Raw genomic sequence first — 25,356 nt, 5'->3', positions numbered from 1 at the left:
TATTTACTGTGTCCACTCAGAAGTGAAAGCTTCAGACCAATTTAGAAGTTTTTTCACCATATGTATTCATGTGAGAGCAGACAGACAGGTAAATTAATTCTTTTTCATCAGAATTAATTGTATGAATGAATCGGGAGTTTTACATCAGCACATAAAACACTTCAAACTCAACAGAAAATAATTTAAAAGAATGGAAACAAATGGGTTGATATATTTGAAATGTATTCTGAACATGTAAAACAAGACATGAGCGTACAAACAAGCAGACAGAAAGAAAGTAATATAAATAATGAAAAGCATAAAAGCAATTGTCAGTGTATAGTTACTGTGATTTGGGAGGACGTATAACATCATTAAAGCCACCCCTTCTCCATAAGTCACTGAGTGAAATGAAACAGACAGCTTCCTCATACAGATAAACTTATACCTTAAAATAACCCATGTAAATATATAAAATGAATTACCAAATATCTATCTTACAAACTATAAACCTGCCTTAGTCCATAATATAAATGACCAGGTATCCACGACTTACAAATACATACCAGTCTAAATGTATGATTTATATGTATTACTAATTATCTTTGCCTTACAGAAAATAAATATAAATTTCAATATAACATATGTATATATATCTTAAGCATCTTATCCTTGTCAACTTGTTGAAATTAAATTGAAAAAGTAATCCATTACTTGGCTATATACATATATTTCTGTTTCTGTGTGGAGTGTTCGGCCGCTGTGTCGCTTCGGATCGGCTCGTGTTTCTTCGACAATTTCCGGTGCATCCCTTTCCTGATACTTCATGAAAAACAAACACCGGAGCGGCCGCTCTCTCGCCGTTGTAACCGCGCCTGATTGTCGAATGTTCCCGTTATTTTTTCGGGTCGTTTATTTAACCGTTTATCGGTAATCAGGTTCCGTGCTCGCGGTTCTCTTCTGGTTCGTACCGGGCTCGGCTGCGCTCGGACCGCGCTCTGCCCCGCGGCTGCTCGGCCACACTCGGCTCTTGTCGTTCGACGGAGAAATGGACGAAGCGGACTCGGCCACGAAGGCGCTCGGGCTGGTTGAACCGCCCATCGGCATACCGCCGGTGGAGGAAGTGGGCTCGGATACCGAGTCGGAGGCCGAAGTCACCACGATGGCCGTGATGGCGGAACCGGGAAATATCGACATGGAAGCCGAGTCCCTGCCGAACCCAGACGAGGCCGAGGCGGCATTCGCAGGCAAGCTAGCAGGCCGCTGCTGTGCGGGGTGGCGCCAAAACACAGTGATGTTAATGATGGCAGCTAGCTTCACTACATGTTGTGACGGGGAGAACACTGATGTCTGCCGAAGTCACCACTTCATATCGACCAAATTAAACCAGCAACGACCTTCACATGAAAGTGAACAACTCTTAAATAAATAAAACCTTTTCTCTTCACACATTTATGAGTAAACACCATAGCTTGTCCGGGTTTGTGGTGCACAGCAACAGAACGTATTTGCCAAACTCCGTTCAGTTATTATGTAATTAAAATATTTTTAGCCTGTTTATTACATATACGTCACATATATCATAGTGCACATAATCAGTTTATTAATTTAGCAAGTGCTCCTGAATTCGGCATGACTGACATCATTTAACAACCACCCAACCTTAATAAAATTCAATTTTTAGAGTTGGTTCACGCTGCAAACCCACCGTGTTTAAACTGCTGAATGAGGGTTAACTGTGATTGAAATCTATATTTTACTCAGTTCAGACTTGATTGTTGAATTGCCTGTATGCCGAATTAAAGAGCTGTAAGAAAAGTGCAGACTCTTGAATTAACCCCCGTTCCTCCGTCAAATTTATGATAGTGAGTGGAGTTCAAGGCAGATAAGTTGTGTGTCAAGGCTTCCGCAGATGGCCAGGCTGGATTAATGTTTGCCCAGCTGCTGTATAATAATAATAATAATAATAATAACGATAATAATAATAATAATAATAATAATAATAATGATGATGATAATGATAATGCAAAATACATATCTAAATTATCATGTGATGTCTGAACAAGTCAGAATGCTGCTGAAAATGTGGGTCAGTGTGCAGCCTGCTGTCAGGAACATCAGCTGAAAAGTGAAGTAATGTTCCTTTGTTAAACACATTATGACATCCTCAACAGAATATGTCTTCTTATTCTGGTGATATCTATAATGTCCCATATTTCCTTACATGCTGTCTAAATACTCCAGTTCCGCAGTGCTAATATAGTTTGATCTCAACAGGAGCACTGTAGTAGCTATAATACAGCAGAAGCAATGATCTGGAGATGTATGTGATGATGATTAAATATTCTCTTGTTGTTCATCAGAGGTGACAGCTGTGACGGTGGCGGACGTTCAAGCTGCAGAGGACAATGTTTTCACCACGACGGTTGCCACGTCAGGAAGTCTCCCTGAACACGTGCTGGTAGATCAACATATTGTGTACATTAATTAGTATGTTGTATGTAGGAATTAGTGTCTTCCAATAATCCATGCTGCAGATGCTGATCTGTTGACTGCTGGTTTAGAGTAGTGGCAACTTTTTATCCCAATTTAATGTCACTTCTTGATGATGGTGGTGGAGAGTGCCGTCTAATAACACTGTAAAATCTCCCAAAGGTGTTCAGCCTCTTTAAGGATGACCAGAGAAACTCCTAAAGGCCCACTAGAAACTCAGTCATTGTTCTTTCTGTGCTCCCAGTGCCTTCTGCTGGCTGAACCTCTTCTTATACTGCACCACCTTTAACCTTCTTCTATCTAAGTGTATTTACTGTGTGTGTGTGTGTGTGTCACAGAGCGGGAGGACAACCCTCCAGCTGGGCGATGGTCTCAGTACCCAGAAGGCCACCCTGATCGTGGTTCACACTGATGGCAGCATCGTGGAGGCCACTGGTCTCAAGTCTGCTGCTGCAATGGCATCAGGTACATCTGTGTGTGTGTGTGTGTGTGTGTGTGTGTGTGTGTGTAAGGCCCAGACACACCAAACCAACTTCAGAGAAATAGCAGCAATGAAAGCCAACTGTTATGTTGCCTCACAGTTGAACAGCTGTACTCTCGGTACTGACACAACAAGCCGACGGTCAGCTGTCTGTGAGCTTCTGTCAGCCTGGTTGGTGCAGTGTGTCCCACACCATTGGCCCTCGTTGGCTTCTGTCTACTTTTTTTGGCCGATTCAGTGTGTTGAATCGGCGTCGGTGAATTAAATCAATCTGATTGTCAGTTCAGTTCACGAGAAGAGAAAGGGAAGTGAGGAAAGTAAACAAAGAGTTAAAATCAAGAGGGAGTGAGACCAAAACAAACTTGTGACATAAGGTCAGATTAATTTTCTTTAGTCTCTGAGCTCATTAGCAGAAACTTTTCCTGATGGTTTGTGTTGTTGTTCACTGGTGCACTGTAAATATGTTCTGTTCTTTCAACATTGGATTGTGTTGTTAATGTGCTAACTGGCTAACTAGCGTCAAGACGGTCTTACTGTTTTCTTTTTTAATGATGATTACAGACTACCGCCGACTGCTGGTGTGGAGAGTCTTGGTGGTGTGTTTATGTGCACCTTTTTGGCGAAGCAACAGTCGACTTTCGTTGCCGCTAGTTCTCTGAAGTTGGTTCGTTGAGTCTGGGCCTTTACAGTACTGGGAAGGTCCCGCTGTCTCTGAGGTGACCATGTTGGACTAGGTTGTTAAAAAACAAATTGTGGCAGTCACTCTCTCAGACTGATCCGTGTCTTTTTGTTTCATCCGCCTGTGTGTCCCTCAGGCCCACAAACGCCACCCACCCCGCTGACTCCACCCCAGGACAAAGACTCCTGCTCCAAGTACAACTGGGACCCTTCAGTCTACAACAACGAGCTGCCGGTCCGCTGCAGGAACACCAGCGGAGTCCTCTACAAGAGCCGACTGGGATCAGGTGATTAACACGCCTGTACTGAGCGCTGTTTCATACTGAAGGTTACCAGCAGAGCAGGCTTCTTTTCTGTTTCATAAAGGAAGTTATCACAAGACAGACTGAGCTGCGGCCTGAGAGAACATGAATCACTTCACTAGTGCTCTGTTGTCTTGAGTAATTTGTGCTGTAGTTTCCCACACTGACAGTGCTGTGTTTGTGTTCAGGGGGTAAAGGTCGCTGCATCAGACACAACCAGCAGTGGTTCACTCCCACTGAGTTTGAAGGTCTGGCAGGAAGAGCGAGCAGCAAAGACTGGAAGAGGAGCATCAGATACGCCGGCAGACCTCTGCTCTGCCTCATACAGGTACTGCTGTGCTAATGCTACAGCTAATATCACCACACTGTACTGCTGACGTGCTGCACTGCACTGTATCACACTTTACATTTTTAAAATCTGTTTGTGGTTTAACCTTGTGTGTGTGTGTGTGTGTAGGAGCGTATCCTGAACCCCCACGCTGCTTCCTGTACCTGTGCAGCCTGCTGTGATGACCTGTCAGGGGTGAGTCAGCAGGTCCTGCTCTTCCACAGTGGTGAAATGTAACTAAGTAACTGGAGTACTGTACTTAAATACGATTTTAAGATACTTGTACTTTGCCATCTTGAATATTTGGGGCCAGGAGTGACCATATTTGTCTAAATGAGACCGGAGGGGCATCTTATGATGCAATGCTTTATTTTTCCTCGTGCACTCAGCCACAGGACATTACAGGGAAACTCTGTGGGGCCAAATTACATCACCTTCCTCCTCCCCAGCAGCACAGAACAAAACCACAGGCTGTTATTGTCATTTTCAGCTTCGTCCTGTGCTGCTGGGAAGGAAGAGAAAAACCTGCCTGACGTCTGAAATATAGAATTAGGTTTCTCCTATGGTGACTGGGCGGGTTTGATTCTGCGACTGTGTTTGTTTCTTCATTTTGACCTGAATCTGTTTGTGTTGTCAGACTGAACAAACATTGAATAATCACTTTGGAAACAACAGATGGATGTTTGCTGTCACTTTGGATGTCTGACAAACTAAAAGTTAATCGATAAATTTTAGAATTAATTGAAATAATTGTAAATAATCATCATAAAAAAGTTTACTTGCTCAGTTCAGTCAGACAGCAGAACTCAGTTTGTCTGATCTTCTCCTCTCTCCTCAGTGTCCAAAGGATGGAGACGCTTTGGTAGCAGAAAACATCAGTATGGTAAATATATTTATTCTTATCCCTGTAACTTTGACCTCATTATCTCCACCTGAGATTTATATTTCTTCACAGTTTCCTGGTATTTTATAAACTGAAAAGTTCCGAGTGTTAATGTCAAATATCTGGACAGATTTCTGATCATTTTTTCTTAGAATTTAATCAGATAGTTCCCGATTCAAATCATTTTCACCAGTTTAGATAAAGTTTTTGTCCGACTGCTTGTGTGTAGACAACATTTAACATTCACAGTATGTGAAAGTAACTAAGTATATTTACTCAGGTACTTTACTCAAGTACAGTTTTTATGAACTTGTGCTTTACTAGAGTATTTAAATGTTATGCTACTTTATACTTAAACTCCACTACATCTCAGGGGTAAATATTGTACTTTCAAGTCCACTACATTTCTTTGATAACTTTAGTTATTTTAGATTATTAATACAAAATAAAAGTAACTTTTAGTAACATTTAAGTAACAATTATGATTTATTATGATGGATAAAGACACTGAATTTCACAAGCTATCTAGCAGTATATGTAGTAAAAAGCTCAACCTTATCGACTGCAACATTGAAGTGATGCTCACATTAATGCATCAATAATTATAATTCAGTTATCTAATACACATTAATCAAAAGCAGTCGGCATAATGGACACATTTACTTTGGCTACTTTAAGTATATTTTTAAGCTAATACTTTTGTGTGCCTGTGGATATTCTCATTCATCCAGGTCATAGTTATCTCAAGGCAATTGAATCGAACGCAACTGGACTTGGTTTTGTCTTAGAAGACGTTTCACCTCTTATCCAAGAGGCTTCATCAGTTCATGCTTGTCTGACTAGGCTGGAACTAGTCTGACAAACTGGTGTGGAAACAACCCAGGTATTTAACCTCTGGGGAGGTCTTCACAAGGCCAATGATGTCACTGGTTCGTTCCAATGTTCGTGCTCCAATGGTGTGTCAACCACCGTCATTGAAACTCCTGCTGCAACGCTGCAGTTCAAGTCGTTAGAGTCACATGAGGCCATTTATGAACGACTATTGTTTTTAGAAGTTAAGCTGTTATATCTCCTGGGCAAGGATGAAAGGACAGCATTATAGGTGGGGGATAGGTGGTGTCGCAGACCTCCTCCTCTATTGAGAGATGGCTTTTCCAATTTCACATAGATGGCTTCTTCTACACCTCTTTCAAGACAGATGGTTGACACACCATTGGAGCACTAACGAGCCAGTGACATCATTGGCCTTGTGAAGACCTCCTCAGAGGTTAAATACCTGGGTTGTTTCCACACCAGTTTGTCAGACTAGTTCCAGCCTAGTCAGACAAGCATGAACTGATGAAGCCTCTTGGATAAGAGGTGAAACGTCTTCTGAGACAAAACTAAGTCCAGTTGCGTTCGATTCAGATGCCTTGAGATAATACTTTTGTGCTTTTACTTAAAATCTCAGTACTTCTTCCATGTGAGTATTTGACAACTTTGGCTTCTTTTATTCAGTGAGGGAAAAAGTGTTTTGGAGAAAAATCAAGTTTGTATTTCAGGTATTTAAAAAAATTGCAATATTTTCCTTTTGTTGTTGCTGAGTCAAAGTATCTTCACTCTTTGTTGTGCTGATTTCATCTGTCTCCTTCAGACCGGTCCGGTCCGCCTCTTCGTCCCGTACAAGAGACGGAAGAAGGACAACGATCCTCCGGTCACCTCCCCGAAAAAGGAACTTCCAGCCAACAAAAACATCACACTGACCCCGGGGACCACATGTACGTCAGGTGACCTCAGTCTGATGTGCGATCAGAGGAGACTCTGTGTCACACAGCAGAACTAGAATCAATAACCAGATTTATGTCAGATAATTCAATAGATTCATGTGCTCACAGTCACAGCAGCTGGTTTTTAAAAGTTTGAGATTTAAAGAGGACGTGTTATGCTTTCCGTGATTTTCTGATATATACTCTGCATATTTTGTTACATATTAAATGAGTCCATGAAGAAAACGTATCACCTGCCCACCTACTACATCCCACATAAGTTGAATATAGACGACATTTCAATCCTATGTGGATTTTTGTTCGGCTAAAATGTTTAAAAAAATTAGAAGCCACATAGGGGTGAGGAAGAAATCGATACCAAATATTATGGCAATATTTTGCGTCGCAATAGTGTATCAATATATGGACACCAAGTATTGATCTTTTGTGAAGAAAATAACAGTCATCACCTACTTCCTGTGCAAAGATCTGCATCCATACAGCGCTGGTCAGTCAGCAGGATACCTACATGTGCTGTGTTTCACTCACGCTCTCAATCAGAGGGCGTTAAATCTGCCCACAGTTGAGTCTGTCAGGTGTATGCAGCACTTCTGACAGGTGCTAGGATGGTGTTGGTCAATCTCTGCTCTGTGTCACATTTTGCTGCAATAAAAATGATTAAAGTCAATGAACAGACTGAAACTTTATCTTAGGAGGTAAAAATAATGTTGACAAAGTTTTCCTTTGGGGAAATAATTTGCAGTTGGAAAAGAGGTAATAAACTGCAATAATATTAGAGGGCCTGGTGGTTCCCACCCCAAAAACCACACCCATATTTGTACATAATGTGCACCAATAGGCTGACAAGCTCCATGATGGTGGGTGTGGTTGACCATCCAAACTATTCAGGCTGATAAACAGTTGATAAGAAACAATTCAATAAAGTACACTGAGAAAAAACTGTGAAACAAAAGTCATACTTCAGAATATCAAACAAATATTTTATGATACCTTTTATCTTATTCATCATCTCATTATGTCCAAACATGTCTAACACGTCTGTCCTTCACCAACAGTCACGGTGTCCCCGTCAGGACAGTTCACCTCCGGCACCTTAACCTTTGACCGCACACCAACAGGCGACGCCACCGCGGCTGCCGCAGCTGCTGCCATCATCTCAGAAGGTTCAGCGCAGAGCGAGGTGTTTGCCAGCACAGCAGGTAACGTCCACCGCTGTTATTATTCACACCGTCCATCATCTGGAGTTTATTTGTGTGTCATCAGCTGTTTCTGAGGGTCGGACATGGAGTTGTGTTCAGGAGTGCAAAATAATACGGATCAAACAAACATCCTTTTTTTTACAGAATTGAATCACGTTCACCAAAGGAAAGGTCATCAGTCGCTCTCTTGCAGGGGAAAAAAGAACAACTACAACAAAAAACAAACAAATATAAAACTCTATCAGGAGCTTCTCCTTGTCAAAATAAATCCAAACCTATATGACTGGACCATGTGTGACTTTAATTTGAAAGGGCAGACACAGGAAGTGTCCACGCTCAGCAGTCAGACAGGAGTCAGGTTAATCTCCAGGGCTGGTACCTGCGGTTATTCCACAGGCTAGTTAATAACATGTCGGGCAGGAAATCCAAAGTGTGGGATCATTTTGAGAAGGTGAAGGACGAACCCAAGGTGATATGTAAACTCATCTTCATTGGTTGACTACAAACATGACGTATCATCTGAAACATGGAAGTAGCTACATGCCCATTAGCCCACAGCGTCATTAACAGGCGGCTCGCTCAGTGTGTGACGTGCACTTGGAGATAAAATATAGGCCTATATTAATGAAGGTTCATTAGCACGGTTTTGTATTTCTCTGTAATGTAGCACAGTGTTAACAATGTTACTGATACTATTCTTTCTCACACCTTCAACTCAAACCACCAAAATATATCATTTAATCATTACATTCATATCAGAAACATGCAGGAGACTACTCCACTGATGGACCCTGATGAGGACTGTTGGTTGATGAGGAAAATTCTTAGTTGGAGGCAGCCCTAGATTTTTGATTGGGTCTGTTCCTTTGCGTCTGGAATATGATTCATAGGCTGGGGCCTCTCTGTAGCACCACAGTGCTTCATTTATTGTGACACATTTGACCTTTGTCGAAAAATTGCAGCTGCTGTGATTTGGATGTTGTGATAATATTAAGATTAATGGTGCAGACATTCATTGTGTCCAAACTAAGAATCTTACCGTCTTTGGTGCGTCCCTGCTTTTTTGTCACCAGCAGGTCGATGTTTTCACTTACTCTGTGAAATATCTGCTGGGTGGAGAAACAAACTCACCTCCGTCGGGTGTTCAGGATGTTTATTGTGTCCTCCTTCTTAATTACCTGTCCTACAATCCCCTGCGTCGGGCCTGACCTGCAGCCTATCCATCATCCTATCAGGTGTTGGGGAGGCACTGCAGGTGCTCTCTGATTGGCTGTAGCGTTGCTGTAATGAGCTCTCAGGAGAGGCGGGTTGTGAGACTGATTTCACTGCCTGATCCTAACGTCCTGTTTAAAGGACCAATTGGAGATCTCCCACATCTCCTCAGTCCTGCTGCTAACACTGAACTATGTTATTAATGTTTATTGTTTTTAATGTTTCCTGAAAATCAGCTGACAAAACACTCAAACTGCTGATCATGCATCAAGGACTCAAAGTGTTTTTAACATCAGTGGGACTTTTCTGATTGGCTGGAAGGCTGCTGATGTCTCTCCGTCCTTCACCCTGAGGTTAATAAAGAAACCCTGGGGGTGTGTGTGTGTGTGTGTGTGTGTGTGTGTGTGTGTGTGTGTGGTTTTAAATGAAGAGATGTGTGTCAGAAAATAATCTAAATATTCAGGTTCATCATATTGAAAATCTACATGATGATCTCAGATTTTAAAACTGATTTTATAATAAACAAACCATGGAGCTGCTGGACCTGTTCCTCTATTTTCACTTTCAGCAGGGGAACAGTAGGGGGCAGTAAAGTCTCTGCTGCTGTAAAACAACCACAGTATGAAGAATTAAAACCAGCCGACAGAATGACAGAAACACAAAACAGAGGTTGGTGCAGCTGATAAATGAGCGACATGAATATCCAGGAGAGAAAGAAGTGCAAAAGGAACAGTGTGTAAGATTTAGGGAGATTTAGTGGAATCTATTGGTGAATGAAACTTCTCCTGGTTCGAATTCCTTCAATGTTTATTGTTCAGGAGGTTTTTTCCGGGAGCTAAATTATCACAGAGGTCTCTTCCGCTCCTAAACACACAGACCAGATGAACAAAACCAGTAAAAACACTGAATAAAGGTGTTTCACGTAAAAAAAAATGTTTTTCTGATGCAGCTCTTCTCAGAGAGGCTGCTAACTACAGTGGCCAATGTAAAAATGCAAATGTCCCAATATAGAGCCAGTGTTTGGTTTGTCTCTTCTGGGCTACTGTAAAAACATGGCAGTGCAACATGGTGATCTCAGTTGACGAGGACCTGCTCCCTATGTACTGTAGATATAAACTGCTCATTCTAAGGTACGGAGAGCACAACGATTCTTATTCTCAGGTGATTATACACTAGTTTTAGTTTAATGTGTGACACTGAGGCAGCGCCTGGATGCAGGCGACAGATGTGTTTAAAAAAAAATGCAGCGACAGCAGACGTTTCATGTGCAAGTATATAAAAAAGGGCAAAGTGTCTCTGTCTCCGTCCCTCCTCTGGCCTCTCTGTTGATGCTCTGTGCAGAAATAAGATTAAAAGATTTAAATCATTTTCCAGCACCAGATTCATTTTAAAGGCCGACAGATGGAGAACAACTTTTTAACTCCGCCCACAAAGATTTTTAATAGTTTCAAATAGGGCTGACCCAAAAAATTCTAAGCTTCGAAGCTTCGTTTGATGGCACGGGATTCGATTGTGGGGGGAAAAAAAATCGAATGTTCTGCCTTTTTTTTCTCCTGTTTTTTGGGGGGACCTTGAACGCAACACTAACCCCATCTCCGACAAGGAAATACATAGAAAGCCCAACGTGCAATGAATGGAGACCTATTATCGTGCTTGAACGCAGACAACTAAATTCTTTCAACAATGTGACTCAAAATAATGATAAAATAGATTTTAATTTATTTTATTTTTTTTAATTTAAATTTAAAATCATTCTGAGCTCCGAAGCTTCGATTTTCCAAAATGAAGTCGAAGGTCAGCCCTAGTTTCAAACCTATCTGAATCTTACATACTCATGTTATAGTTTAGTGTCCTGTGCTGCAAACCTTTAAACCTCTGTAGCTCCAGTGCTGTGTGCGCAAAGTTAACGTGCAGCTGTTTATTTTCAAATACGTAAAAAATCCCTGTCTTTACATTTTGATACATTTTATTTTGATCACAGTCTGTTTTTATAAAAGTGCCTGTGACATCTGAAGTGTGGTTTTGACTTGCAGATGAACATGTAGCTCATTTCGTAGAAAACACCAAGATATATATCATTTATCTTCAGTCAGCCTGAAAATACTGAGATCTGAATTTTTGTCCATATTCACCCTATCTGCCAGTATATCCCCCTAAATCCTACAGACTGGACCTTTTAGAATACAACTCAGGGCCTTAATATGAAGAGAAATTGACAGATAACAAAGTAAACTTCATTAATTAATATAACATTAATATAAAACCACGTGTAAAAACTCTTTACACTCTAACAACCAAAGGTTTGTTTGCTTTTAGACGCAGCTCTCCTGATTCCCTCGATAGAAAGCTGGTTCTTTCTGATAGATAATGTTGTGCTTGGAGCAAAGTTATGTAAATGAATAATAATAGTAAATAAATAATTAAAGTTATTTTTGACTGATGTTCAGTTCTGGTAAATTAATACCCCAGTAAATTTAAATACATTTTAAATAATTTTTACCAAATAAGAATGCAAATTAAAAGAGTCTAGAGTAAAATGAAATATTATACAAAATATAATACTGAGACAGGCTGGTAATGATAGAATAAATAAACTCTGAGTAATGGGTTAAAACAACGATATTTTTAGACTCTTGAATAAGGCCAAAATAAAAACAATAAATAAAAGTTACAAATAAAATAAAACAAAACAAGAAAAAAGCAAAGTTGAGGAGAAGCTCGAGAGCAGTTGTCCTCTGCACAGTCTGCTTCTGTCGAGTCTGTCGAGCTCTCACTGCTGCTCGTTTAATAATTAAAGATAACTCAGATCAGTATATCAACATCTTTATCGGTTCCTTTGTTATATGTTATAACACTACAGTGAGAGGACGGTAAGGGAACAATGTTAGAGGAGATTTATGAAACAAAATCAACCTGAAAGTAAAATGTATCCCCAGTGAAAATTAGTCCTCGCTACCAACTGTACCGACTGAAAACTTTCTCCAGCTTCTTTCTGGTAAATTACTATGAAGCAGGTTAGTCAGTATGTGAGAGTCCAGTTAAAGTGAATATTCTCTCTACCTGCGAGAACACACACGTTGTTTCCCCTGGACATGTTGAATCAGAGTCTGAGATGGATGTCCGGTTATTTTTGGACTCGTCTGCTCTCAGAGGGGCTCCGAGCTGTCGGTGACTCCACCGCCACCAGGAATATATCGTGTATGTAGGTCAGGAGTGAACGTATAGAGGACACACAGACACAGTGACCTGGATCTGCTGCGACCACCTGCTCTGTTTTAATTCTTCGTACTTCAGTTCTGCATCAAACCTTTGGAGGACTGATGGAAACCTCAGAAAGTGTTGCAGGAGACCCGTGACAGTCGGGGTGTCTCCTGTGTGTTTGACTGCTGCATGTGAACCAGGTTTTCTAATGTTAAAGCTAACATTCATCATAACACATTTACACCGAGCCACTACACACATGTTCAGAGCTGTACTTTGTTGCAGCTGTATTCAATTTTAGTCTGTGTCATATGTACCAGTGGTTTTCAAACTTTTTGTGCCCAAGACAAAATCTCAAAGCACACCTTTATTAACATCTGTTCACAACAGTGCAAAGTTTCATGTCTCTACGACATACGGGGCATGAGATATGCCCATTCAAAGTTTGCAATTTCAATTGGTTACTATAGCGCCCCCCTTTGGCCAATTGATGTAATATTGCTTCATTCACATCCTCCCATGACCCTCTACCACTGTGCCAAATTTCACATGGATTGACCAAGTCAGTGAGGAGAAAAACGTGGAAAACACACACAGAGTTTTCGTCATTATATAGTAAGATAAGACAGGTAGCTTTCATGTTACTGTCTACTGGTGTTTGGTCGTCTTCGCTGGTGCTTTGTTGTAATTTGCTCGGTACAATAAAGCGATCCATCGTCCCACTCACAGCTTTCTCCTTTTAAATGTTATCATCCCTCACACTGGCTGCCAATCAGGGCTTCTGATGTGTCTCACACTTGAAATTGCCACGCGCAAACGGTGACAAATAGGTTCCCTGTTAAGGGTTTTTTAAAATAATATTAAACAATATTAAATTAGATTACAATTTTTAGCTAGAGTTTGCCTCTTAAAGCGACACTTACCTTTCTGGAAATGTTACGCTTTTCTTTGTTTAGGTTGAAATGTTATTAATAAGCTGATGGCACACTAACATGTAAGTGAATTCCACCAGAGATGAAAACTCATAATTATACCATTCTCATATTATTATATGCTTCTAAGAAAACTCCAATGAATGCAATGATTGGCCGAGCATCCTGTCTGTCTTCCCCACATGGAGGCCTCTGACCGACGTAACCGTTCGCGTAACATCTCCATAACGTTCTATGACAACACAGCATCCAGTTGCTAATGGCTAACGTTAGCCTACTGTAGCGTAGCCTCTGAAACATTAACGTTATCTTCCTTGTGCGTTTCCACTTACTAGTAACGTTAACGCTACTATCTAACGTTAGCACTGTAACCTTATTCTAAAACTCATCAGTCATCACTAGGGCTGTCAAAATTGCTCAAAAAATGACGTTCGAATATTCCTTCTAAAAATAACTCATAGGTTTGAACCATTCAAAAAAAAAATTTTTTTGCATTATGTCCACAAGAGGGCAAACTAATTCAAGGAAACATATTTGTATATGTATTAATAAAAGGAAACATAACTACTTGTAGGTATTTTTATTTCAACATAAATGTTCTTTGAAAGCATTTACATACCTACACATTAAAACACATAAAACTGCGGTGGTGTTTTTTTTTTTCTTTTTCTCCACAATCGAATATCAATTTTCACATTCGAAAGTCCTTTTTTTTTTTTTTTTTTTTTTTTTTTCAAATTCGAATTTAAATTAGAATTTAGAGTATTCGTTGACAGCCCTAGTCATCACTGACTCTGGTTGAGTTTTAAAACTCCGGGGTTGCGTTTGACTGTCTTGGTTGTAACGTTACACTCGCTCTCCTCTTCCGTGTATCTAACGTTACCATGCCAACGCCTATGTCTATCATAGACGTAATGAGGCCGTAATGGAGGAGGGGGAGTAGGCCTTTGGATGGAGGCGAGAGTTCTTGACTGAAATTTGACCTTCTCTTTAACCACTCGACATTATTTGAAAGGTTACTTTTGAAATGTAATAGGTTATGGATTACTAGTTACCCTGTTAAAACTGTAATAAGCAATGTAACTATTTTAATATACTTCATCAATAATACTTGATGAATAATACTTCATTTGATAACATTTGGATGACTTTTATAACATTTTTTTTTTTTTCAAACTGGGCAGTAAAGCTGAAAAATGTCCTTGAATAGACTTTCTGAAAAGAAGAAGGCGTTACTTCATGATGAAAAGATACAGCGCAACAAAAGTAATGTTAAATTCTAAACTTTTTACTTAAAGAATAAATTTGGATGTTTGTAATCACCAGCACTGATTAGTAACTAATTTAAGTACTTATTTTGTAGCCACGCACTATTACATTACAGGCGGTAAGTCTAGTTTTCTGGTCGCTGAGAGTTGAAAAATGGTAAACTTTGGGTAAAACGCTGCACTCGTCACTGTCACTGTTTACTCAGCTGTCCAATCGGAGTGGAGCAGGGACGGGACAAATACAACAAAGACACACCTGTCACATCAACAACAGTGGAGGAGAAATTAATTCTCCGACCACATGAACCGCAGTCTGTCTTCTCTCCCTACGTCCTTCAGCCTTCCCTTCATCCAGAGCGAGTAAAAGCATCTCAGCTGAAAAAACGCCGCACCTCAAAAGTGCGCTGGCGCTTCTAGCTGTGTTTTGAGAGGAGCATCTGTCGTTTTCAGCTGGGAAAAAAACACTTTGGTGAACACACAGCCGCTTACAGACATAACACCAATGATTGTCCGAGCAGAGCAAACCGACCACAATGTGTCAGCCCAACCTTCGACTTTTAGAAACTGGGACATTTTTTATAGTCTTCCAGGATTTTATAAACAAAATAATTTCTAAAAAAGTCATTCACATCTTAATTGATAAAAAAATCCCCCATAATGTGAAATATAGTGTTTGTTTTCACTACATTTGTACAAGACCTCAGACAGCTGTGGTTTTTTTTTGTGTGAAACAGTGTAGTGAACTTGTGTATGATGGCGGCCGTCAACCATCGACAGTCTTTTATCTATCAAAGGAAAAACATGAAACTAAAAACATGCCTGAAAACACTCTGTCTCTCTCCTCCTTCTTCTTCTTTCTGACAGTGCTGACGGCGTTGCCGGCGCTGGCCGTGACCCCTCAGCCAGTTCAGGCCAAGATGGCGGTGGCAGTTACAGCCTCGTCTCCGTCAGCAGGGCTGGTTAGCGGGCTGGAGGTGGGGCCTGTAGGGGGGGCGGGGCCGGCGGTCAGCGAGGGGCAGAAGAACACCTGGCTGTACCTGGAGGAGATGGCCAACACGCTGCTGAGCAACGTCCAGCAGCTGAAGGCTCTGATCGAACAGGCGAAAAACTCTGCAGGGGACTCAGCAGGGGTCAAAGGTCAGGGTGGCAGGAAGGAGGTGAGAACACACACACACACACATACACACACGTTAGCTCTTTTTCGACAGAGATGGCGCTATAGAGCCGCTACAGAGTCCCCTCTTTATTCTGCCTTTGCATTTTTACACAGAACAAAATGGCCGCAGCATCATGTCGCTTCACTGTGTGATGACGGCATCGTGAAATAAAAAGAGGTGTGACAAGTGTGATGTTTAACACAATAGCATCGGCCTCTTGTGTGACATATGACGTGCCTCTGCAGCGCTTTAGAAATGATAACACGGCAATAACAATTGTTTACAGTCCCTGTTATACGGCGGCTGATCTCGTCCTCTGCTCGGAGGGTAAGGAGCTCCTGGACCTCACACTTTCCCCCATTTTTTTTGGCTGCTGTTCTTCTCCTTTGAGTTAGCTGCTAACTGCGATCAGCTACTTTTTAAATCTCCCGCATTGGGTTGTCAAAACGTCGCCCCCATGCCATCCATGATCCCGTCCTGCCAGCTGTCCCCTTTATACAGAGGTTATTTCAGCGCTGTTACTTCCTTCGATGTCGGCTTAAAAGCGAGACAACACTGCTCCCCCATTCTGTGATATTATACAAAACAACAAGGCTGCATAACAGCCTGAAAGTCCTGCTATGGAGAGGCAGTGTAAAAGGGCTAGTGACACACACACACACACACACACACACACACACACACACACACTGACATACATGGTTTTGGATTCAGATGAGTGGCATTAAGCAGAAATTATTACACAATGATTATGAATAAAAAATGTTAATGAGACGATGACTTTATTACTGAGTTACTGACTCTGTGTGTGTGTGTTTGTCTCTGTGTTTGTCTCTGTGTGTGTCTCTGTGTGTGTCTCTGTGTGTCTGTGGGTCAGTGTGGTCTCACACAGTCGTTTCAGAACCAGATCACGTTTCAGCAGCCGGACGACTCGGAGGCTAAGAGGAGCTCTGACATCACCGAGATCATCATCAACGTATGACACACACACACACACACACACACACACATTCACGCACTATTAGGCAGCACTCCAACCCGAAATATCCTGACTTTTAGTCCCTCGTATGTTTGAGTCAGACTCCAAAATCCTGCATTTCCATACTGCAGCTGTGTAGTCTGTCATTAGACCGACCTCCCTGGTTAACAGCAGCTTCATAGATATAGATATATATATATATATATATATATATATAGATATAGATATAGATATATAGATATATATCCCCTGAATCTTACACACTGGACCTTGAGCATACAGTGACTAAAAAAGGACAATAACATGTTGGTAAAAGCATTCATATCATTCATAGTCTGTTAAATGAAGGTTGGTGTGCACATTAAATGTGACGGCTAATCAACCTTGTTTTTCCTCCAGCCAGAATTTGTTATTTGAGACCTGGCTTATATCTAAGCAAATGTGGTATTTGTGATGTCACTCTGCTACTATCAGCCTACAGAGAGTCTATCTGTTAGTGAAATGACAGATGTTTGAAAATGTCTGTGATGCAGGGAGTCAGACACAGCAGAGGGACGTTGGGTTTGACTTTTAGAAAATGTTAAAGGGAGTGTATTCAAACTAAAGTATGTTGTTGTCAGTGATTACTCTGCCTGGAGAAACAACAACAACAAGACTTATATAAATATATCTGTTGTATCTCCTGTGTTTACGTGTGTTCATATGTGCCCTCCTGCAGCAAATGTGTGTGAACTGTGGCCGTGTGGCGATGAGTGAGTGTACAGGCTGTCACAAGGTCAACTACTGCTCCACCTTCTGTCAGAGAAAGGTAAGACTCACCTGAGTGATCCTCTAGAGCACAGCCATGTTTTTGTTTTAATCTAACAGCACGGTGGTGCAGTGGTTAGCACTGTCGCCTCACAGCAAGAGGGTTGCTGGTTGGAACCCAGGGTGGGGGAGCCCTTCTGTGTGGAGTTTGCATGTTCTCCCCGTGTCAGCGTGGGTTTCCTCCAGGTGCTCCAGCTTCCTCCCACAGTCCAAAGACATGCAGGTTAACTGGTGACTCTAAATTGTCCGTAGGTGTGAATGTGAGTGTGAATGGTTGTCTGTCTCTATGTGTCAGCCCTGTGATAGTCTGGTGACCTGTCCAGGGTGAACCCTGTCTCTCGCCCAGTGTCAGCTGGGATAGGCTCCAGCCCCCCAGTAAGTGGTTATGGAAAATGAATGAATGAATGAATGAACCTTTTCTTTTCCACCAATAAGAAAGACTCAGTAAAAAATGTCATTTTCACGAGTCTTCTGGCCAAGATGAGTCAGAGACAAACATCTTGACCCAGGTAACATTGTCTTGTGTTCTGAATGTATTCCCTTGATTTTTTTAAATACAGTATAAGGTCTCTGAGAATTTCTTTCACATTCTAGCAAACATTGGTGTTGTAACAGAAATAGAATCGAATCAGGACCTTGTGAATCAAAATCGAGTTGATTGAGTAAGTCAGTGGTGACACCCAGCCCTGGTTGAATAAGAAAAATGAAGATTTGCCAAATAACCTGTCTTAAATTTGGTTAAAATGATTTTTATTAGGATGACAATTAAATGTATGAACATAAACGGTGTGTGAACAGAATCACAGATCAGTTTGTTTCTCTCTGCAGGACTGGAAGGAACATCAGCACACCTGCTGTCAATCAGCAGGAGGCGTGGCTGTTCAGGAGGAAGAGCCAATCACAGCCATGGACATGGACAAAGTGAAATGATGGAGCCTGCAGTCCAAAACATGAGGTCATCACAAGGAAGTCCTTATATGGTGTGAGGAGGACAGTGAGGAACTTTAATTCTGTCTCAGACCGACAGGGGCAGAACGTCTCTGATCTGAGAACTTGTATAAACTTAATGAAAGGAAGTTGGATGTTTTCCTCTTCACATCAACGCAGTCAGAGTTTCTGCACTTATATAATTATTATTGTTTCATAAAGTAAAATAAGATGAGCTGGAGCTGCAAGTAAATTATTTTTAGTGTTGATTAATCTGTCAGTTTTTTCTTAGTGTAATTATTTTATTAATAACTGTAACAATGAGTTTTGTATTTCTTATCTTCCCTCAGTGACAGTTCTCTCTCTGTTGTTTAATGAAGCAGTATTTTGCTGCCATTTTTAACTCTGGATAAACAGATTTAAATTTCCTTCCCGAGACGGTCCTGGTTAAATAAAGGTCAAACACATCAATGAAATAGAATTAAATATATTAGATTACGTCACCCCACCCTGGCTAATACTTGGAGATGAGTTATCTGTTGTCTGCTGATTATGGTTCTTTATTTTTTATCATTATGAGTCAAGATGAATTGTTGTCTAAATCAAAAAATACTCAGGCTTTAAAGGTTGCCTTTGTTTTTCTTCCTGCTAAAAGACAGTTTTTATTATGTGAATGTTTCAGTTAAAGCAGGGGCAGAAATACAGACGACCTCTGAGCAGTACTGTTCACTTCAGTTCTGTACGCTTTTTTTTCCTGTTCCCACAGTGAAAAGTTGTGGATGGTACCAACAGAAGCGTTCCTTAGCGTCCCCATGTTTGGTCCCCCCTCTGTTGGGGTACCTAGCACACAGATCTGGTACTAAAAGGTGGAGCTGTGAACACTGCAGTCTGATTGGTCAGTAGAGGACGGTCACTCTGCTCAGGGCTGAGTTGTGTCTGGTTTTGAGGCTCATGTAACCACTGTTCATACTGTGGAGAGTTTTATTAGTAAACTGTAACTATAAAATGAAAGGATGTTTTGCTGCCTCTCACAGCAGCTGGAGTCTGAGAAAAAATAACTTCATTCACTGGGCTGACTGCCGGCAACTTTTAAGGTGGAACGTTAACTTGTAATGTTACTCAATGCATGAGGTGATGACGTGAATCCATCAGCACACCTTAAATTTCACTGTGACAACTTTGACCATCACTTTAGTTTTTATATGACACACACTTTTAGTAATAACTTTAAAAATATAGATGAATTTGGAGCGGATTATGTGAAGGTCATATATTCTAATCCTCACTTCCTGTGGGCTACAGCAACACTAAACCCCTGAGCTTGCCTGAGAAGGACTAAATGCACAAAGCTGCTATTTTTAAATATCCCATGGAGAGAGACTCTCACTGCAGCCTGTTCTATTTTGTTGTGAAAATGTGGGCGTGCAGCCTCGTTCTGTGGACGATAAACCAGGTGCAGACAGGAAATACAGCGAGTGCTGGACGGAGCAGTGAGTGACTACCCTGGAAATCCAGAGTTCTCGCAAGAGCACAATTTGCTCAGCGAGTCACTCTGGCAATAATGATGCTCATTACCCATGCCGCTGGAGCCGAGCTGCACCAATCACATAGGTGTATCTGATATAGGCGGGCCAGAGGCGAGCTAAACAGATGACGACAGCGCTGCGACGACAAAGTCCAGAATCAGTCAGTAAACATTGCAAGATGGCTACAGATGAACACCAGTTGTTTGAAACGGCTTTGGCCGCTACAATGAACGAGTTAGACTTGGCTTTTTCTCTAAAAGAGGAACAGAAGACGGCGCTCGAATCTTTCCTTTGCAAGAAGGACGTTTTTGCTGTTTTGCTGACCGGATACGACAAGAGTCTAATCTACCAGTTAGCTCCGCTGGTAGCTAAGCGTATACGTCACCCCGTGTATTGTTCTGATCGGTCGTAGTGTTATCCAATTGCGTGCAGTGATATTTACAAATGTATGCTTGGTGCCGCCCCTCAAGTTGGGCCATTTGCATTACTCATGGCCAGACCCTAAATCTTTCTAGATTTGGGTCTGGATTTCCAGGCTAGTGAGTGACAACAACCCCGCCCACATTTAAGAGGACTGTCTGAACAGATCGAGGGTCTAGGTACCATGTCTGAAGGCTTACTGCTGGTTCCAAAGGTGCTGGACTGAAAGGGTTTGGTGGAAACAGGATTGTACAGCACTTACCTTTCATACAGTCATGCAGCCCAAAGTTATTCACAGAGCAAAATTCAAACCGCACAAAAACTAACCGTGTGTTTCCTACACATTGATTTATTTAATCTTATTTCATTGTAGAGTTGCGTACAGCTCATTCCCTCAGCCGCTCCTCACCCCGCTCTCTGTCTCTGTTCATCAGACCACAAATGAGACAAGAATTAGCTGCTAGCCACCTCACGGTCCCTCCGCCTCGCTTCCCGCTGTTGTGGACGGCTTCACTGTGTTTACTGAGTTTGCTGATCTGGCGGAGAGTCAGAGCTGTTCAGTCCCCCAGAGCGGGTCCATGTCATTGGTTCGACAGCCCATTAGTCGGACTGTCCGCGGTGCTGAACGGCTCGAGAACGGCCCGGCTTGAGGCAGAGCAGGCTCACGGCTTATGTGTTTTCACTTTCTTTTTCATTTTAACCCACACCATGATCTTTTCCTGACCCTAACCAAGTGGTTTTTGTGCCTAAACCTAACCAGACCTTAACCACAGGGCACCATGATGATTTCGGAACAGACTTCGGAACAATGGGATGTCGGACCAATGCGCAGTTCCCCCCAGAGCTGGGGTTTGTGCTGACATGATTCAGGTTGCAACAGCTGCAGACTGGAGGTCTGTCTTTGGAGCTGCTGCTGCCTGCTCTCTTCCCAGGTTGCTTTGCAGTGAAGGCAGCTGTTGCCAATCCTGGAATAGCAACTTCCTCTGCAGGATTCTCCGCCATTAAATCAGGGTTTCACCTAAAGGACGCTCATCTCCATTTGTAGCACAGCCAATAGGAATGCCCTCTTTCTGAAATGACCTGTGATTGGCTGAAGTCTCCCATCACAGGTTGGATTTTCTAAACCGTGAAAAGACAAGAGGAGGTGCAGAACTGTAGTTTTCTCTCAGTTCACTTGAATTACGAAATGCTTTAAGTGTATTTATTTTGCCCGATGACATCAAAATCAATCAGCCTACACCAGATCAAAGCCTGATTGATACAGAGAACCACAAAGTCAGTAATTGTTCAGTAATTTCGTACAAGATATTATCTTGAGTGTTTCCATGTGTGATTCAAACTTTGACGCTTTAGAAAGACAGAAACTCTAAATGTGCAGCAGCAGTTTGAGTCCAGAGCTGCCACAACTAAATCATTAAATTTAATTTTATATTTGTGTGCATATGCTGCACACTGTGTAGCCGCTCCGCCACAAACCACAGCAGTTGAAATATCTCCTGTGACTGCTGCGTTTCAGCCAATCCGATGTGACGTCCCACTGGGTGATGTTTGAAGTTTAACTTTGACAGATTTCAGGGTTATTTTTGTTAAAAAAACAGGACATTTTCGCTTTTGTTTTAATCATAAATTAGTCGAATTCAGGACCGAATTCAAACGTTAAAATCCAGTTTGCATTTTCAAGTTTTGGTTGCACATTTTCTGTTGAGTATTTGTCATTATTATTAATATGGTGCACTTAATTTTGTGTTTCATCTTTTTGATGAATTAAATGTGCATGTTTTTAGAATATTTTATGATTAAACTCAGAAGTCCATCTGCTAAGGGGGATTTACTGTATATAAATAAAGATATAGATATATAAGATATATTTAACCCTGTGCAGGCCACATATGGCTGGAAAGTTTGGCTGTCCACATACTTTTGGCCTTGTGTGTCAGATTCATCAAAGCCAGTTCAAATGATATTTCTGACACGTTTCTCCTCCAGTGAGCCTGAACAAATAAATAAATAACCAGTCACTCACAGATGATGAATAAAGAAGTTTATCTACATTTTTTTAGGATCATTAATCAGCTTCTTCACAGATTTATAGTCGTTACAAACGGGACATTAAATCAACTCCTGTATTCTATCAGACTTAATTTCCTTCTGACTCTGTTCAGGACGTCTGTCAGCAGGATTCAGAGGAGACGTCCGTCCTTATTCATCTCCTCACATGCTTAATGACTTAATTTATTAATGAAATACAGATTATATTTTTAACCAGCTCGAGTCTCGGAGGATAAACTCCTTGAGCGTTGCTCCACCTGCAGACAGATTTCTGTTTATTCTGTTTCACATTTTTATTTTTTTTATATTACATGCCTTTATATTGAGTTTTCTGTGTTTAGCAGCTGAAGACAGAGTTCAGTTTTTAATATTTGTGACAGTCAGCAGTCAGGTGATCTGTCAGAGCGACTCCTGATGGATCACCTCAGACGTGATGGCATTTAATTCTGCTGCGTCTTGGTCCCAGCGGCACTCAGCTGTCTGCTGCCGCTCGCTGACAGTGAAGGACCAGACATGTCCTCCATTAATCGCCCCATCACCTGAACTGTAAATGTAGGAAACTTCAGCGATGTAGACGCTGATGGAGGATAAAGCTGTGGCTGTTTAGATATTTAAAGTCTGACAAATCGAGTGTGTGTCTTCCAAAGTGTGTATAATTCTCTGGTTTTATAACTCAGATTGCTCATCAACCTAAGGTAAACCTTAGAATACATGTTTACACAAAACATAGACCCAGGATTTTATCTCTCATCTCTTCAAGTGTAAGCCTGTTAGGAAAGCATCTTTTATGGCAGTACATGAACTCAAGAAGCCTACTCAGTACAGTTTTGAGGTTCTTGTACTTTACATGAATATTTCCATTCCATCACATCTCAGAGTGTTATTCTGACATGGTACTTAATGAGATCCCAAACCCAAGCAGCAACCTCCAGGGCTGAAACATTAAACCACATGAAATGCCAAAAACTGCAGTTCCTCTAATGGCCACTAGAGGCTGGCTCCATCCCCAAAGACCTCCATGTTAAAACTTTACAGCAGAAATAAACATGTTTACAGCCTGGTGCAAAAACAGTTTGGTCTCTGTAACTAATTTTAAATAGTTATGACCACTGTTTGGGGGATGAATTTGTATATAACTCACTTGTTTTATTAAGGCTTAAATAATGCATAATTAAGGGCGTGGCAGCTTTGAGTGACAGGGAGTGCGGTCTGTTGACAGGTCACTACCACAGCAACAGTGCTGGTTTGGTAATGCAACCATGGCTTGACCCCTGATTCACCGAGTATAGCCGTAGCCATAGCTCGGGCTCTTTTAGTGTGTTTTCAGTTTCTGAAAGTTACATCTAAGAGGTCATGTTCAGTGTTTTGTCATACGAAAAGACCCTCTAAGGCAGGGGTGTCAAACATGTGGCCTGCCAAAGGATCCAATCCAGCTCACTGTGTGACTTTGCACTCTTAATATTTCTGCACTTGTGAAGGAAGAAATGGTTAATCAACACTTTAATTTGGCAAAGAGTTGTTTTTTACAGCAAACACCACAAGCTCCCTCTGCAGGAGGCGGGACTAAGAGTTTTAAATGATCTAATAGAAACACCAGCGGCATCAGAAGTGTGTGTGTGTGTGTGTGTGTGTGTGTGTGTGTGTGTGTGTGTGTATTGTTGCTGTCAGTTTGTCCTCGGGAGATTTTTGACTCCACTGAAATCTGCTGAGAAGCTTTTAAAGCTTCACATCTGTTTGTTGTCTCAGACTTTGAATCATCAAACTTCAACGACCTTCAGTTGACTTTGTGCAGGTCCAGATCCTGCAGGGACTCTGGTCACTCTGGACTCTGGTCTGGAATACGCTGAGCTGCAGCTCTGACGTAGATTATTAATGAGCTTTGGATGTGTTGGTTTCATACTCGTGTGTGAGTGTGTGGACAATGAGCTGGCTGAATTTCATCCCTGATCATGAAGTCTGACACTCACAGACCGTCAGTAACAAAGAGACTTTAGTTCTCTGAGTTTATCCTTCAGACAGCACTTCCCCACAGGTTGGTGCTTTTTTAGGGCAGTGCCTTGAAGACTAAATTCAGGGAACAAAAGTACATATATACAGTTTAGGGAACAGATTATATAAAATTGTCCGCCTTACTCTGCAGGAGAGACGTGTATCTTCAGCAGAGGTGGGAGATGTATTGAGATCTTTTACTTAAGTAAATCTTTTACTTTAGCAAAACTACCAATACCCTACTGTTAAGATACTTCATTAAGGTGCAAAAGTTGTGATCTATAAAAACAGATTTGATGGGAGAAACTTTGACTCATGCTTAGGAACATTTTGGAGACGGGAATTTGGCGTTTCACATGGTGAGGTTGAAGCCAGAGGGTAGAAATTCTCTAGTATTTTTTTGGTGCACACCATTTTTGGATTTTGTCTGTACATGCAGTTTTAGTATGGATCCCTAAGCATTGTTTTATAAATGAGAGGTCCTCGACCATGGAGATCGCCATGTTGCACCGCCATGTTTCTACAGTAGCCCAGAATGGACAAACCAAACACTGACTCTAGAGAGGGACATTCACATTTTTGCACTGGCCACTGTAGTTAGTAGCCACTCTGTGAAGAGCAGCTTAGAAAAACACTGATTTTTTTTAACTTTGAAACTGCTTTATTCAACATTTTTAGTGGTTTAAATCACTGTGGTGTTTGTTTTGGAGAGGAGGAGATAATTTGGCTCCTGATAAAAACCTCCTGAACAATGAACTCTAAAGGAATCCTAGTTGGTGC

General features: G+C 41.4%; 1 protein-coding gene across 2 annotated transcripts; it reads left to right on the top strand.

The window, feature by feature from the left end:
* The first annotated feature begins 791 nt into the window (after positions 1–791).
* On the top strand, positions 792–19,068 carry deaf1 (DEAF1 transcription factor). 2 transcript variants are annotated; one of them, XM_033634536.2, is made up of 13 exons: positions 792–1,226; positions 2,343–2,440; positions 2,811–2,937; positions 3,769–3,918; positions 4,122–4,261; positions 4,391–4,456; positions 5,100–5,144; positions 6,778–6,901; positions 7,966–8,109; positions 15,587–15,879; positions 16,757–16,855; positions 17,577–17,666; positions 18,494–19,068. In XM_033634536.2, the coding sequence occupies exons 1-13, from the start codon at positions 1,028–1,030 to the stop codon at positions 18,593–18,595; spliced, it is 1,677 nt and encodes a 558-aa protein (XP_033490427.1). In that variant the 5' UTR covers positions 792–1,027; the 3' UTR covers positions 18,596–19,068. The 2 variants fall into 2 exon arrangements, with proteins under 2 accessions (XP_033490427.1, XP_033490428.1); XM_033634537.2 differs by lacking the exon at positions 792–1,226 and adding an exon at positions 1,268–1,388.
* Positions 19,069–25,356: the final 6,288 nt, after the last annotated feature.

The sequence above is a fragment of the Epinephelus lanceolatus genome, chromosome 5, assembly GCF_041903045.1.
Source record: "Epinephelus lanceolatus isolate andai-2023 chromosome 5, ASM4190304v1, whole genome shotgun sequence".
Taxonomy (NCBI): Eukaryota; Metazoa; Chordata; class Actinopteri; order Perciformes; family Serranidae; genus Epinephelus; species Epinephelus lanceolatus.
Note: the sequence above shows the minus strand (reverse complement) of the source record. Positions and strands in the feature narration are given on the sequence as shown.